General features: G+C 49.3%; 5 protein-coding genes across 5 annotated transcripts; 2 read left to right on the forward strand and 3 right to left on the reverse strand.

Annotated features, from left to right (window-relative positions):
• Positions 1-262: 262 nt before the first annotated feature.
• Positions 263-759, reverse strand: MYCFIDRAFT_170552 (uncharacterized protein; the record flags this gene model as incomplete). The annotated part of the gene is made up of 7 exons (XM_007923630.1): positions 263-285; positions 324-394; positions 429-497; positions 532-587; positions 623-670; positions 701-716; positions 749-759. 7 exons carry the CDS (start codon positions 757-759, stop codon positions 263-265), a joined length of 294 nt encoding a protein of 97 aa, XP_007921821.1.
• A 4,596-nt stretch (positions 760-5,355) lies between these two features.
• On the forward strand, positions 5,356-7,743 carry MYCFIDRAFT_86181 (uncharacterized protein). The gene is made up of 2 exons (XM_007922469.1): positions 5,356-5,498; positions 5,558-7,743. The coding sequence occupies exons 1-2, from the start codon at positions 5,406-5,408 to the stop codon at positions 7,217-7,219; spliced, it is 1,755 nt and encodes a 584-aa protein (XP_007920660.1). The 5' UTR covers positions 5,356-5,405; the 3' UTR covers positions 7,220-7,743.
• On the reverse strand, positions 7,538-8,150 carry MYCFIDRAFT_170555 (uncharacterized protein; the record flags this gene model as incomplete). Its single annotated transcript, XM_007923631.1, has 7 exons — positions 7,538-7,556; positions 7,600-7,764; positions 7,794-7,805; positions 7,838-7,872; positions 7,901-7,953; positions 7,978-8,106; positions 8,141-8,150. 7 exons carry the CDS (start codon positions 8,148-8,150, stop codon positions 7,538-7,540), a joined length of 423 nt encoding a protein of 140 aa, XP_007921822.1.
• Positions 8,151-8,240: 90 nt separating this feature from the next.
• MYCFIDRAFT_170556 (uncharacterized protein) lies at positions 8,241-10,354 on the forward strand (the record flags this gene model as incomplete). Its single annotated transcript, XM_007923632.1, has 11 exons — positions 8,241-8,429; positions 8,464-8,788; positions 8,849-8,971; positions 8,995-9,079; positions 9,114-9,441; positions 9,482-9,577; positions 9,615-9,824; positions 9,860-9,900; positions 9,935-10,052; positions 10,080-10,237; positions 10,315-10,354. The coding sequence occupies 11 exons, from the start codon at positions 8,241-8,243 to the stop codon at positions 10,352-10,354; spliced, it is 1,713 nt and encodes a 570-aa protein (XP_007921823.1).
• A 104-nt stretch (positions 10,355-10,458) lies between these two features.
• Positions 10,459-10,985, reverse strand: MYCFIDRAFT_170557 (uncharacterized protein; the record flags this gene model as incomplete). The annotated part of the gene is made up of 5 exons (XM_007923633.1): positions 10,459-10,537; positions 10,573-10,621; positions 10,651-10,781; positions 10,815-10,886; positions 10,948-10,985. The coding sequence occupies 5 exons, from the start codon at positions 10,983-10,985 to the stop codon at positions 10,459-10,461; spliced, it is 369 nt and encodes a 122-aa protein (XP_007921824.1).
• Positions 10,986-15,369: the final 4,384 nt, after the last annotated feature.

Raw genomic sequence — 15,369 nt, forward strand, 5'->3', positions numbered from 1 at the left:
CTACTAATACAACCCTTTTTATAATAAGTGCTCGAAGAACTAGATAAGAATAGGGGTTACTAAGGTACTATTAGAACTAGCTATACTAGAAGAGGTAGAAGAAGGGCTATTACTAGCCTTATATTTAGTCTTAGGTGCTAGCAACAACGACGACGGCTTGTAAATCTATCTCCTTCTTAACCCTAAGTATTACTAGGTACTAATTATATAATTACGTAACTATAAATACTAATTATTCACTTATTATTAACTATGATTGTGATTACAGGCGCTGACTAGTGAGTACTTAGTATTCAACAACTATGCCGGCGGGCGTGGATTACATAAAGGAGTGGTTAATGGACGGGCTCGCGGTGGTGGTGGAGATAGGGATGTGCGTCGAAAATGGGTTCGACTTGTCCAGCAGGGCGTTGGTAGATGTCTTGCACGTCGTTACGGCAACCTGGTACTTGGCCCACGTAAGGGCGAGAGAAGACTTGAATCTCCCATGCATACCGCTTATGCCTTGCAGTGATGTTGTATAACTAATACCATGCATAGCAAGCGCCGTGTCGTGCAACCACAGGTCTTTGGATACACTTGACAGCCTGTCATGCGTCGATGCAAGGTACGAGCAGAGCACAACGAACATGACTTTGCATGTTACCGTGAAAGAAACCTTGCTTGCGCTCTGGATTATCATGGTTCTTCGGCGGCACACGAATTTGGTGAGATGTCTGTCGTTTTGCCTTACGTGCATGTGGCTCACAGCAGGAACATGTTTCTCCTAGATTGCCTTGTAATTTAACGATCATGCTCGAGCAAGCTGGGAAGTGACTGTGCCATTTTCGTTAGGAGAGCGGATGGGACCTGACTGACTGACTGACCCAAGCGTGTTTTGACTTGGGTCCTCACACATCGAAAACCCAAGATACCGATGAAGGGCGACGAAACAGCGCGATGAAATGATGGTGGAGGCGGGGAAGCAATTCTGGGGTTCCTGGGGAATGATCAATGATGTTGGTAGAGTGAGTTCATCAAGCTTTCAATACAGCTGTTTCAGTTGGTACCTTGGCTCGGCTGTGTGGCCGTCCGCATCAATAATCTAGCAGGACTATGGGACAGTAAATGCAGCCCAAGATCTGGAGCGGCGAGACAGGTTGACATCTTAGCGGCGTCTGCATTGACAGTAGATGGACGAGGGGGAGGGGACTATTAGGGCGTTGTTGTCAAGTGTACGGGAAGTACCGCCCCTGTAGTCTATGTGGTTACCAATTCCACCCAGAATAGGTGAACCACGGATCACGGATTGTTTCGCGGCAAGCATATCGCAGAATGGAGAGGCCATCGACAGTATCCTGAAGGTAGTGACTTGAAATGGTATAGCGTGTTCCGCCTCCAGACCTGTGTCCGTCAAGATTTGGACTCTCCTGTTTCCTTTCAGTCAGAGGCTTCAGCGTGAAGTGTCAGTGGCAAAAAGCATTTGGATTACTGTTTGCACAATTTCCTGCAGGCGCAGCTGCGATGTTCCAGCGCCTCGGGCTGGGAAAAGGGGAGCGAATGCCGCAACGGTCCCCAAGCCGTTTCTGTTGATCGCATCGCCCTTAACAAGGTAATGTGTTGCTACTTGAAACGTGGGCCTTGATGCATTGATCGAATCCTTTCCGTCCAGAGTCATGGTGATTTCAAATTTGGACGCACCATTCCTAACCAGCCAGTCACATTACTCAAAGGATCATCAGGTATAGGAGGAGGAGTCTCGAACGGGGAGCGGCACTGCAAACAGTTCCGGAAACGCCACGGCTCGATCAAACGGTCACTGGCGGCGGAGCCGTCTTCCGCGCAGCATCGAGGCTGCAATCCCGCATCGGAGACACATCCACGAGTGCAGGAACGATAGAGACTGATACATCCCACGCGCGCGGGCGTGATCCTTCCTTTCGCCTCCATGCTGGCGAGTTTGTGATGCGATGCAAGTATGCGAAAGCGGCGTTGTTGGAGGATGCGGGATCTGAGGCTCGTTGCATGTGTGCCGGACCTTGCTAATAACTACTGTAATTGCTTGTGTCTGCGATAAACGCGTGTGGGAGAGGCCGTCTGCAAGTGGCCAGCACGGGATATCATAGTTTGTGAAGATGTCGCAGACCGGATCAGTCAGTAGCCCCATGGAGGACGGAGCGACCATCTCCGTCAGATTGGATCGTCGCAGAAGCAACGTCGATACTCCGTCAGCGCATCGTTGTGGGAAAAAGAATGCGCGCGCATCATCAAGGCCGAATGCAGACGGCAGACGGCACAGAGGGCCTAGAAGGCTGAAGGAAGCAAGTACCGACCAAGCGCTTGGGTGGTTTAGGCTAAAAAGGGATGCACGTTTCCGGCAGCGTGGTATGGAATGTGTCCTACCTTACCTTTACCTTACCTTGCCTTACCGTCTGATGCTGTGGCGCCATTATTACAGGAACAATTCTGACTTGTGCCTTGAATGATGAGGCAGGCTGCTATAATGACAAGTATGGTTACTGTTCTGTTCACACATCCCGATCCCTGGCCGGCTTCCATCAAGCCGTTGTGCGACACATCCCGAAGACGTTTGCGATCTCCCGCAGCACAGCAGCCGGGGAAGATGGAATGCAATCGTTCGTGGCGCACTCCTGACGCAGGGTGCACCGTGGCAGGGTTTGCGGAGAGTGGAGAGTGGAGAGTGGAGAGCGGGACTTGCTTTTCCACACCGCCGGAGCCGGCTGGGGTCGACATGTCCACATGACAGGCACACCCCTTGGCATCTGGTCATCTGCATTCGTGAGGCCGGGCTGCAGCGTGTGCTGCCTGCTCTATGTATGTACTATTCCATCCGGCGTACGGACGATGTTGCCCCGTGTCGCTGTCGCTGTCGCCGTCGCAGCGTCGCTGCGTCGCGGTCCAGGACATCCATACCGGCTATCCGCCCAAGAAAGGTCCCTTCGAAATGACTGGACATCAAATACGAGAATTGCTGGCCAATTGCTCGTGCGTGCTTTCGATTAATATTGCGGGGGTACGAGGAGGACCATGCTCGTCGCCTCGTGCTGATGATTCTCCTCATGGTAAGATCTACTTCTACGGTGAAGTAGTCACGCAGTAGTGACGCCTCGGTGCTTCTGTGTCCTTGCAAAGCTATTCTTTAGCTGCGTTCCGGGGCGCCTCTTCCGACCCCGGTTTTTTTCACGGGAATGTGTAAGCGAAACTGGATAGACGCGAGGATGAAGGGATGTCGTTGATCAAAATGGGTCGAGAACAGAACTGTGGAGAAGCACTAGGAAGCAGTGTTTCACGCTCCTCCTCACGTTTCCATGCAAAGGGATAGAGCTGAGAGGCGGAGGATGAGGGAGGATTGCAAGGCGTGCGACCAGCGGTCAAGAGGCAGATGACTTTGCCGCCAGCTTTGCCAGCGCATCAATTCCGGTCATCTGCCCCCAAAGTCGCGTGGTAAGCGACCAAAAGCACTGCAAAGACCAGCGATGATTTCCACAACGAGACACATTATTGCAACGGACGGGTCACTGAACCTGTGATTAGACCGTGCAACATCTGGCCCGGTCCTGGGTGTGCAGTTGCGGCTGTGCCTGTACCCTGGTGACACCCAGAGCATCGTGTGAGGTGTGCGATTCGTTCGGCCGCTGTACATCAAGCATACCAATAATACTAATAAAACTACAGCATCCTTCACTTCTACCCGTTGATGATTGCAGGCGCGGCCAGACTTCCAAATTAATAAGTGTCATGTTGTTTATTCCCATATGTAAGACATTGTTTGATGCGCTGTCGCTACCGCATCACTCGCAGGCTGTCCGCAGAAAGTGACAAGTCGGCCATTGGATGTTTCTTGTGCGTAGGTAGCCTATCAACAGGTTGCAGAACAAACGCGCGCGTTGGCTGGTGCAGCGTGCGATTGCTGTGACGAGGCATCACAGCGCGTTGCTCGAAAGGCGTGGGATTGGGACAAACACTTGATGAGTTGCACGTTCTAAAGCTGTATTTGTCCAGCCTCGTCTCGAGGTGGACATTGGCAAGACCTTCTCGAAAGAGCAATCCGAGACTAAAGGCAGCAGTCGTCAGCCACAGTTCCCTCGATTGGGCGTCGCCGCAGAGACGCCGTGCCATGCAAGGATGGCCACGATGGCGCCCAAGTGATGCTGCGGGCTCGATGCACGGAGTAGATCAGATAGGAGCTGACGCTGCATGTGAGGCGTGCGCAGATGACTTGTCTAGGAAAATGGAATAGACGGGATTGTGTAGGACACGGCAGCGCAGCGGATGTACGTCGCTGGCAAACGCAGCAGCAGCAGGCTGACGAAAATGCCGAGCAGGAATAGGACGGATAGGAGGGGAGGGGAGGGAAGCAGTAGGAGGCCGTATAACCCGTATTATTCTTGTGAGAGGTAGCAGAGCAGACGGAGGCCGCGCAGGCCGCGCTGTGCAGGCACGATTGGCTTGGAAGGCCTGTGATGACAAGAGTGACGGAACAGGAGGTGAGGTCGCTCGCCCGCCCGCCCGCTGTTGGAATCAGCGTTGTTCTGCTGCACATGTGAAGCCACGAAATCTGGATTCTGGAGGCCGTGGGCTTGGGGCCGTGGCCTGACAGCCCACCCCACGCGTGGACTCATCTGCTGCGGACGGCACCGCTTGGCTTTGCGCGTCAGCAGAACGAGATGATACATTATGATGATGATAATTTGTCGACTCGCCTCGGAGCAGGGTCGGGAGGGCGATTCAGGGCACGAGAATTGGACAGCCGCGAGCCGGGATAGGCTCGGCGAGTGCATCATGCAAAAGTGATACAACGGGGAGATCTCCCAGTGGTGGTGGTGCGCGGTAGCAGGGCCGAGGGAAGTTAGTTTGCACCAAAGGTACTGTCCCGACTCCCAAGCCTTGTCCCCCTGTCCCCTTGTCCCATGCGAGCGCATAGAATAGCCGTCAGACGGGCTCAGACCTGCACGTCGTGCTTTATTACCCACACCTTCCCGTCTCGCCGGCGCAGCGCAGCGCGCTGTTGCTGTCATAGTCATTGAACACACCCACTGCCGCCCTGCTCTGCTGCACCGCACCGCACCGCACCGCACCGCTGCCCTGCTGCGTGCAAACACTCGACGACGCGACGACCAGCACGGCGACGACCGACGACGACGACCGCGATACTGTGATTACTGCTGTACTGCCGTGGCATTTCCCCAATCTGGCCGAGGCGATCGCGGATGAGTTGTACCTTTGTACTCCGTCGGTCCGGCCAAGCGTGCACCTGACGTCGACCACTCTGCTGCATTCGGCCTGACTGCGCCCATAACAGCACCGCGCTTTCGCCCGCCTCTGCCTCTGCCTCACCTCACTTCCTCACTTGCACAGTCGCTGGCGCGGGCGCGACGCCTTCGCCTTCGCCTTCCCCCTCCACCATGCCGTTCAGGCCCGAGCATTCGCTCGTCAGCTTGGAAATCCCCAATCTGCGCCAAATCGACACCCGCTCCGTCGAGAATCTCATGGGCATGGTAAGCCACGTGCGAATTCAACAATGAACGCAAGCATATTAACCTAACGCCCCGTGCAGTGGTCTTTATTCTCAAAGACATCGCATGCCATGGAACATGGCAAACGACTAGAAAACCTCTCGTGGCGACTGTGGACCCGCGAAACCTTTTGCTGTGCGCCTGAGCGACAAGCATCGTCGCCCACCACCACCACCAGCGTGCCTACCCCACGCCCATATCGCACTCTCTCGCCATCGAACGCGAAATCGAAGGCGGCGACGACCGCTCGCGACATGGCAGTGCCGCCGCTGTCGACCAGCCTCGATTCCGTCTCGTCGGGCGACGCCGAATTCCACCGCACGTCACACATTCCCCAGGCTCGCCCGGAACTGCGACGCAACGAATCCACCGCCAGTTCTCAGAGCCGAGGGAACGCAAAGCACATCACCCCCATCGACCTCCAGAAGATGGTCATCTCGATCAAGGAGACGAATCTGGAGCCCATCGAACTTCCCATGCCCACGCCATCGCCGCGAGCCGACGACCCACCTTCCACGAGTACGCAGAATCTGTCGACACTACACCTCTCCCCACCGTCGCCGCCGTCGCACGACCGGACTTCTCATAGCACCGACTCACAGGCCACACTCCTGATATCGTCGGCGTCGACTGTCCACACCAATGGCTCAGAGCGCTCGAACACTTCACCACCCGTCGGCTCCCAATGTTCCGAGGACAGCTCGGCGACCGAAATGAGCTCCCACAGCATCATTCGTGGCTTTGTGCCGGGAGGAGCACCATCATCGTACCGATCGCAGACCAACCTTGCCTCACAACCGACTCCTATCCTCAAAACATCGCCACAGTACCGGCCAGCTCCGCCGAAGAAGAAAGGGGCCATGTTTACCATCGGGACCTCCTCTGGCGAGGATGAGTCTTCCCTGGACTCGCACATGCACAGAAGCGTCCTCTCAGATAGCCTACGTAACAAAAGCAGTCTTCGTAGCGACTGTAGCAAAAAGCAAACTTCATTCAAGGATGAAGTCGCAGTCAGCAAAGCGGCGGCGGCCGCCGTACGGAACAGTCCGGTCTTCGAAACTGACGACGAGGACGAGGACGTGTCCGAAAGTGCCATTGAAGATGACGACGATTCATCTGACTGGGAAGACTCCGATGATGCCAGCGGCCCGTCATCTGTGAACGAGAAAGATCTCTTCCAACGAGTGGACTCGCGACCGAATCTTACATCACGACGATCACTACTCACTACACTGATGCATGAGCCCGACCGAGCGAAGGCGCTTTCCAACGCCGCATCGCGCTCAACTCCAGCGATCAGGAGATCAAGGACGACGACCCCCAACGGACCATCTGTGGCCACCTCACCAGAGACTGGCTCGCTTGCACCACCCGTGCAACTGGAAATACCAAGGTCAAAACCAATCATAATGACCACATCCAACACACACCAGAATCTGGCCATGTCTCCCCGCACAACTCGACGGAACATGCTCAGCAGCGAACTTACCGAGAGTCTCAGAAAGAACCTTCTATGGGAGCGCCAACACAGGAGTAGTGGAAACTTGACCACGCTCAAGCGACGGCACACATCCACGGATGTGAAAACACTCAAACAACACCCAGAACCCGGGCCCATTCTGTCCCACAAGGACGGAAAGAAGAAATTCAACAATGACTATTTCCATCAAGGCCTGGGAGAATACCACGCGAAGGGCTGGTAATATGACAATTGTTCGACTTGCTTCGATCTTGCGTTTCAGCGAACCGGAACATGACTTTTAGCACACTACGACATGGCGTTTACAGGTAACCAATATCCTCACGGACAGGGTTGGGCTATCGGAAAGTACCTATATTGATATATGGGCAATTCATGGCAAGGAAAAAGGGAAGGGAGAGGGACTTTTGAAATTCACAATGATACCAGCATCGGCATTCTACAGATACTTGACGACGGCCGCAACGTTTCTGCTTCACAATACCATTGCAGCGCAGCCAAAACTAATGCAGTCTGATGAGCGATTATGCGCTCGGCGACTCTATGGCTTGTACATTACACTTGTACCATTACACTTCAGCAACTGCTACTACGGAGGATGACCTGGTCTGCAGGGGGGACGGGTACTTTTGCCCAAAGGCGATATTACTGATGGAATGCGTGGAGGTGGTGGGCCTCGTGGAGAAAAGGAGGCTTTTGCGTGCTTCATCCCAAGTAGTAAAAAACGACAGCCTTTTTGACCTGCGGACGATCTGTCTCACGTTCATCCTGACTTCTCATGTGCACTCACTTTACACATGACATTCTGACTGCATTATTGTCGACATGTATCTTTCCCAACCCTGAGTACTGCATATTGTGCTGACATCTCGGCCGCTATCATGTGAGCAGACCGCCATTACACAGCTGTGTCTTTTGATGCAGGCGTTGAGCGCTGCTGCATGCCGTGCATGGAGTCTTTTACAAAGACCTGCTTGCCACTGGCCGGGATCTTCACCGTGCAGCAGAAGCACACCGACAATAATAATGAGCTACGCGAGCTGGCCCTACCGTAATTGCCGTCTTCACTTCCCGACTTCCTCTTTGACGCGTCCGCACTTTCTGAGACGTCTTCATTGCGGAAATGTGAAGGAAGGTATCACACATTCATTCATGCATCATTGCATTTATTTCATTATTGAACTCTCCGTCGACTTCCTCACCTTCCTTTTTCATTTTATTCCACACAAACTGCAAATCTCCTGATGATTGATGGTTGCGCCACAGCTCCAGCTCCAGCTCCAGCTCTCCTGCGCGTGTTCTCAACGATTCTTGAGTTTCTTACTACACCGCCCCGCAAGTGGTCACAGGGCTTAACTAGGGAGAAGTCGGAGATCGACGAGTGGAGAAGCGAAATAAAAAAATGGAACATGGCATGTGAATTTTTTTTTACAGTGGCCGCTAGAAGGAAAAGAATGCCGCCAGTAGGCTTCGGCGCATTCGAAGATTTTCGGATTTCTAGGTCTGGACTCTGGACTCCAGCGGTCCGGAAAGAAAAACCACTGCCAAGTTTTGGTTCTGCGCCTTCTTTGTGTCGCTGGTGTCGGCCTCTTCACGGTCGGTGGGCGCTACTCATCACGCTGGTCTTGTTATGGCGCCCAGCCATCCATCGGAAGCCGAGGCCATTGTTGTTTTATTATTTACGCCGAACGAGAGAGCGCTCCGTGGCGCTATGAATTTGGAAAACTGCTTGGCCACGTGATCGTTAACGTGACCGGACCTCCGGTTGCACCACCAACACCAACAACCTCGCGTGATCAGTGCCTTTTGAGGACGGTGCGAACGGCGGAAATCCTAATTGCAACTGAGTGAGGAGGAGGCGGGCGCCATCCCGTGAAGAGTAGGAATCCCGTGGAGAATGGAAACCACTTGGAGGATCTCCCATCTCTTGCAGTACCGGCGCTCGTGGGTCACCACGCGCCTGCTCATGTGATGAGTGTGCTGTGCTGTCTGAAACAGTCGACGACAGCGCATACACCACCTGGACTCCCATGCATACCACTGACCAGTGTGCTATAGCAAAAATTGCACCAAAGGCTGTTCGGTCAACACGAAACTTGTTGTTGTGACATTGTCAGGAGCAACGAGGTGAAGTCAAGAAGATTGCTATGCACATCTAATCATTTCGATCTTGACTACTTTGCGCGATGCACAGCGTTTTCAGTGTTTCAGCTTCAGACTGGTTGGATCAAGGTTATCAATCTTGCTTTCGGAGCGACACGCCTTCTCCATACTCTGACAGCCAGCTATATTAATATCGAGATCGCCCAAGAACTCTCACCTCCTCGAGACTGCATCGATCCAGTAGAAAGAAGTGACTTTCGCGCTGGTGCATCAGAAGTCTGCGATGTGCCTGATAATGAGAGTGAACGATGGTTGCATCTATTCGTTGACACGGTTCATCGAGTCAGAAATGCCCATACGACTCGCATCGCTTGCATCGCAGCCCAACTTCCCTGTCATGGTTGTTCGGGCGGACGCATGTAACAAAACCTTCGCAGTAACAACCTTCTTCCTCCGGCTCATCTCCCGCGAAGCCCCAGTCATGATGAAAAAGCTACGTTAGGTCATCTGAACAGTCGCGGATCTTGAATTCGCATGGACATGCTTTCATGCTCTTCGGCATACCGAGCGTTAATTACATACCGAGCGTTAATTACATACCGAGCTGCATACTTTCTTCGCCATCAAGTCAGCTGGGATGGACTGTTCGGTTTCCATCGGCCGGACAGCGAAGCACCTACACCGTTCGTGATGACTCAAGCCCTGGCTCATTACATTACGAGTTTGTCAGGAGTAAGAAAATATTAGATTTGGGGCCAAGACAATTGGCACCACGATCAATACCTGCTCCAAGCTGACTCGGTCTACGAAATAGGATCATCATCATCATCGTGAGAAGGCAAGTCGACGTGTGTTTCCCTTGCATTCGTATACGCATCCCGGAATATCAAAGCCTGCCATTGCCACGTTTCGGTCCGGCCGCGCCGTTCAGGCACCGCCTCCATGCCATGATCGTGGAACTTGAAGACAGCACATGCCAGCCAGAAGATGGCAGCATTGGGCATGTCATCAGTCTCACTTGTTGTGTCCTCGTGATAACACGCCTCGCCCCGCATTTTGCGCTCGTTGCTTCCGGCACTTCTCTTCTTGACGTTGCTTCCGAAAGTCCACATGATGATGACCGGTATCTGTGGCCGGAGTGAGAGAAGAGAAGCGCTACGACGGCCCTACATTCCCCGCGGTAAATAACGTTTAACCGCTTGCTACCCACGGCAGATCATACACTGCGATTAAGCGAGATGGCGGACGGGGGTAATCCCCGTAGACGGCAGCTAGCTTGAAAACGTTAGACGTGAACCTTTTTAAAGGTACGGATAATTCCTTTAGGCAGTACGCTAGCTTTGACTAGTAGATCCCGTTTTAGGGATCACCGCCGTCCGCCATCTCGCTTAATCGCAGTGTAGATGATTGAGCGGGAAGTCGACTGAGTTTGAGCTTGCTTGCAACACACTCCTGTGCGGCGTGAGACCCCACGGGCGGGATCGTATGGCGAAATTCTCGAGTGGCTGGGCTGGGCTGGATGCTTCGGAGCCGGTGCACTGTTCACAGCACAGTCATGTTGGAACTGAAAGTCGCGATCCGTGGAACGATCATTTATTGGCTCCTTCGGTTGGGTATGTGATCGATCGAGCTCATTTTTCCGTTCCTCCACTTGCCGACTGATGAAGGCCATGTGTGCTGAACTTCAGCAGCTGGGAAGAGCTCTAGCAGAATACCGGTGTGCTATCGCTCTCGCCATCTCAGCACTGTCAGAGGGGACTTTGCCGACGGACTTATTTAGACCAAACCTTCAACTAGGGATGATTAAATGACGGCATTCCATATTATGACATGTTATTTATTCATCACGTGATGCATAAATAACTGCAGGAAATATGACTAAGCATTCCTAACCCAACTTCTACGATTCCTTTCTAATCTCTCTACGCGTCTATAACTACTACTACAACGCGATTATATACACTTCTATACGCGCAATCTACTCTATTATATTATATCTTCCTCCCTCAAGCGCGGACGCCCCGAAAACCTCGATATTTCGGTCTATTTTAAGCACTAGAAGCCTACTAGTAAGAACACCGAATAGAGCCGCTATAACTACTACGGGAAAGAGAGAGCAGCGTATATAACACGTTAGCAACACCACCTAGAGGTCTGTAAGGCCTATCTACTTAGTCTTAGCCTTAACTACTATAAGATTAAGTAGCGGATTAAGCAACGCGAGATTCAAATACTAGCAATCGGTCTAGAAGGTATAAAGCTTATATAACGGAAGTTCTCGAAGGGCATTGTTATAAGTAGCCTGTCCTTTAAAGTGTTTAATTTACTATAGTTTAAGGACGCCTTTAACTTACTTAATAACGCCTATACTGTGCCTAGCAGACAGAACGTTACAGACTACCTTTTAAATAAGGTTTATAAGGATATATAGTTAAAGGTAGACCCGATTATCTTTAACTAGCGATACATTAACCTTATCTTTAATAAGAGCGCTAACGTTAACAAAGAACGTGTTATTAACCTCTATACTTACGTACTATATTATAGCGCCTTCTTCTTATCCTCGGAGGTTATTAGGAACGACAACCTTACTATAATATAGTGCGCTTACTAGTTTAGGCGATAAGTAGACAAGATTAAGCTGCGCTATCCGGACTTCTATAAGCGACTAAATGCTATTATAACGGATACCTATACGATAATACGGGCAACTTAGAGCAATATTGCTACGTACGAGCCGTATTCACACCTATTCTACGTACCTTATTAAGCACACTCTCTCTAGTTATCCCTTAAAGATATCTTTAAGAGAATCCCCTTCTTTACGAAGGTCCTCGGCATAGCGTAGCTTATTGTATCTGCCTTCTTACGGTCGCCTCTATAGCTTAGTGTTCTTCGCTAGTATATACGAGAGACTATTAGCAAGACAGTCGCCTTTGTCTTGTTAGTAATTACTCGTTAGGGCACTTAACTAGCCTTATTAAAGAGCGTCCGCAAGGCTAAGCCTACCCTTATAAATTTCAACCCTCCTACTATTAGGGATAAGAAGGATAAGACTAGCAAGCTAATAAAGAAGGTTAGAGATATTGTATAGAATCCAAGCTTCTAGACTAAGCTTAATATAGTTAAAGAGGTTATTTAACCGGTTAGCGAGTGTATCAAAATAGCCGAGTCTAACTAGTACTTTATTCGGTATGTTATTCCTTACTAGTAGAAGATTAAGGCCGCCTAGAAGGCCGCTACTAAAGCTAGTAACTTTATAAAGGAGCACTTCTTCTACTTAGAGACTAAACTAAAGGCATAGATTAACTAGTAGGTTGCTAACTATTACGTTGTTGCTTATCTACTAGATCTAGGCTTATCGGTTACGAAGGACCCTATTCTATACTAGACCGAGTTACAATAGCGTATTACCCTACATAAGTTCATTTAACGTAGGGTATAAGAGGGCAGGCTCTAGCGAGCTATAAGCGAGTTTAATGCCTTCTATAACCGCGAAGGGCCCTTCTATAAGGATGCTAAGTGCTAGATATATATAAACGATCTAGCAACCTTCTAGCAATTCATTCAGAGTAAGGCTACAACACTCGTACTAATAGCTATCCGCCTCGCTCGTATAGTAGCGTCTTTAGTGCCTTCCGAGCGCTTATTCTCGGTACTAAATCTTATTTATACGGACACCTGTAACCGACTAGTACCCGCTAAAGTAAATAAGCTACAGTATATCTATATCAATAAGCGTATACTACACTACCTACGTAAGGAAGAGACACTAGAAGAGGCTATTAAAGCGCTCGAAGAAGCACTCGTTACTATCGGTCTATATAAACAGCCAAACGAGAACCTGCTGTCTAACGAGCGTATATCGATTGCAGCTATAATCTAACTAGCTAATTAGAAGCCGAGAAACACCTATCAATAGTTGAAAGTGTGTCTAATCGACGTATCTCGGTCGATTAAGTGCACTCGCGAGTTAGGGTTTAGTTAGAATACGGATTTAGGAAGCGGGCTTTTTAGTATATATTTAGGGCATTGCACTACTACCATTTTATTATACTTTATCTTCATACTTTACACGCTTATTATATACATTAAGACCTTTCATTTGCGCTATTTAGTATATCTATATATAGTGTAGTTAGTATGTTATGCGTATAGAGGGCTATTAGCTTTCCTAATTCCGTCCTCTCGGCGGAGCTTCGGAGGTTAGACGGGCTTTGCCGAGGCAGGCTTAGCAGTATAAAGCTAATTAGTTACTACTAAACAATACGATATTTCATTACCACATTCTATTATAATATATTGCGGCTAATTTTAGAATTATAGAACTCGATACTGCGATTTTTTTAGTGCAAGAATTAATACATTTGCATCGCTATATAGTGTATATTAATTCGGTGAAGTATAGGGGCAGAACGCCGAGATAGCGCCTAACCCTTAGGGTCCCTAAAATATCGCCCCTATATATTCACTTATAGTAGCTGCTATTATAGGACTTCCTACAGGTGCATAAAATATCCGGATTAGGCTTAGCTTAAATGACTGTCATCTATTAGCATTAACCCTACCTTTAATAGTAATGCCGTACATAGATGTAGAGGAAACATGTGTGTAATTAGCCTAGGATGTCCTCCTACTACAACTCTAAGATAATACAGTTCTTATTAGTCTAATAATAACTTGTTATTAACTAAACGTAGTACGGTAGCAACGCACAGTAGTACCTCTGTACTGTATTCTAAGCAGATCTCTATCCGTACGCGACGCCTCCGCTATTATTTCCGCATTTCCCTAGAGCGGACTCGGCGGAGTAAGTTAAGGCAAGTCTTTATTAGAACCTGTTTTGTTGTTTATTGCTTCTATCTGCTGCCGTCTTTCTTGTTTCGATCTGCTCGATAGACTTCGATACTCATTAACGTGCAAATTAGAGCTCGTCGACTTGTAGAATAGTATATATATGCGCGCGCTATCCTTAGATTTGTCGTATATGTTAGGAGTTTTAGTCAAACCTAAATGGAGTTATAAGCATAGCGTTTTACTAGTAATTACTAGGCAATAAGCCACCCGCAATCCTCTAGTTTAGTAGCGTTTAGAACCGCTCGGCGTAGTAACGAATTGGGTTAAGAAGGGCGCCTCTCTCGAGCCTATCGGTAAAGCGGCTATTTAACTATTATAGAAGCAGCAATTTTGTAGTAGAAGAGACTATTATAGACACCAAGAGTTGTTACTATAGAAGAGACTATTATAGACACTAAGAGTTGTTACTATAGATATGCTATATAATTACCGCCTTCTACGACTATATCGGAAAGCCTAGCTACGCTAGTTACTATCTCTTCGACCTCGTTATTGCTTAGTACGTTATCTACGAGCTATTAACTTACTAGGCTTACTAGCGGTTAACTAGCGGTTACTATGTGTTCTTATACCTCTTATCTCTCGTCTAACTCGCTCGTTACTAGGCAGGTTATTAGCGGCTTCGTCTTTCGAGTCGTCTATTATCTAACTATTTAGTCGCCTAGCCGCTCGTTCGTAATCCTTATCTCGTATGTAGCTTATTGTCGTATCTATAGTATGCTAGTTATTAGGGCTAAAGAGGCTACACGTAATTAGTATATAACTAGGCCGAGTAAAGCTAGGGTCTCGATGCCTTAGGTAGGGCTTAGCGCTTAGCGTTAGGCTAACTCTCCTACCTTCCTCCCTCTCCTTCTAGATCCTTATCGAATACTACTCGTACCTACTACTACCCTATCTACCTGCTAACATACCCTTCTTATATAGTATTCGATCTACCCTTTAAGGGTAGCAGCTAGATAGTCCTTATTTCAAGCTTTTAGCGGTATAGCTACGAATAAGACTAATCTAACTATATTGCGCCCGAAGAACGGGACCTATACGTACTATTCTATCGAAACAACCGTACTAATCATTAAGCAAGGCCTTCTATACGGCCTATTATACTAAGTTAAGTATACTAAGCCGATATCTACTAATTCCGCTATATCCGTATCTTAGGGGCTAATAATACATTATTAGTGTCGCCCCTTATAATAGCTAGTTTATTACGAAACAACAACCGTGCTGCCGCTAGCAGCGCTAGCAACGACAACGCTAGTAGCACAGTGCCTGCTAAAGTGCCTCCTACTAAAGAGCCTACCGGAGAGCCTGTTAAAGAAGAACCTATAGTTCTAGGTAATAATCTAGAATTGCCTATCGACGATATTCTTAACAATATTGTTAACCGTCGATATAGCTAACTAGCCTTTAGCC

This window comes from Pseudocercospora fijiensis, assembly GCF_000340215.1.
Source record: "Pseudocercospora fijiensis CIRAD86 unplaced genomic scaffold MYCFIscaffold_1, whole genome shotgun sequence".
In the NCBI taxonomy this organism is placed as follows: domain Eukaryota; kingdom Fungi; phylum Ascomycota; class Dothideomycetes; order Mycosphaerellales; family Mycosphaerellaceae; genus Pseudocercospora; species Pseudocercospora fijiensis.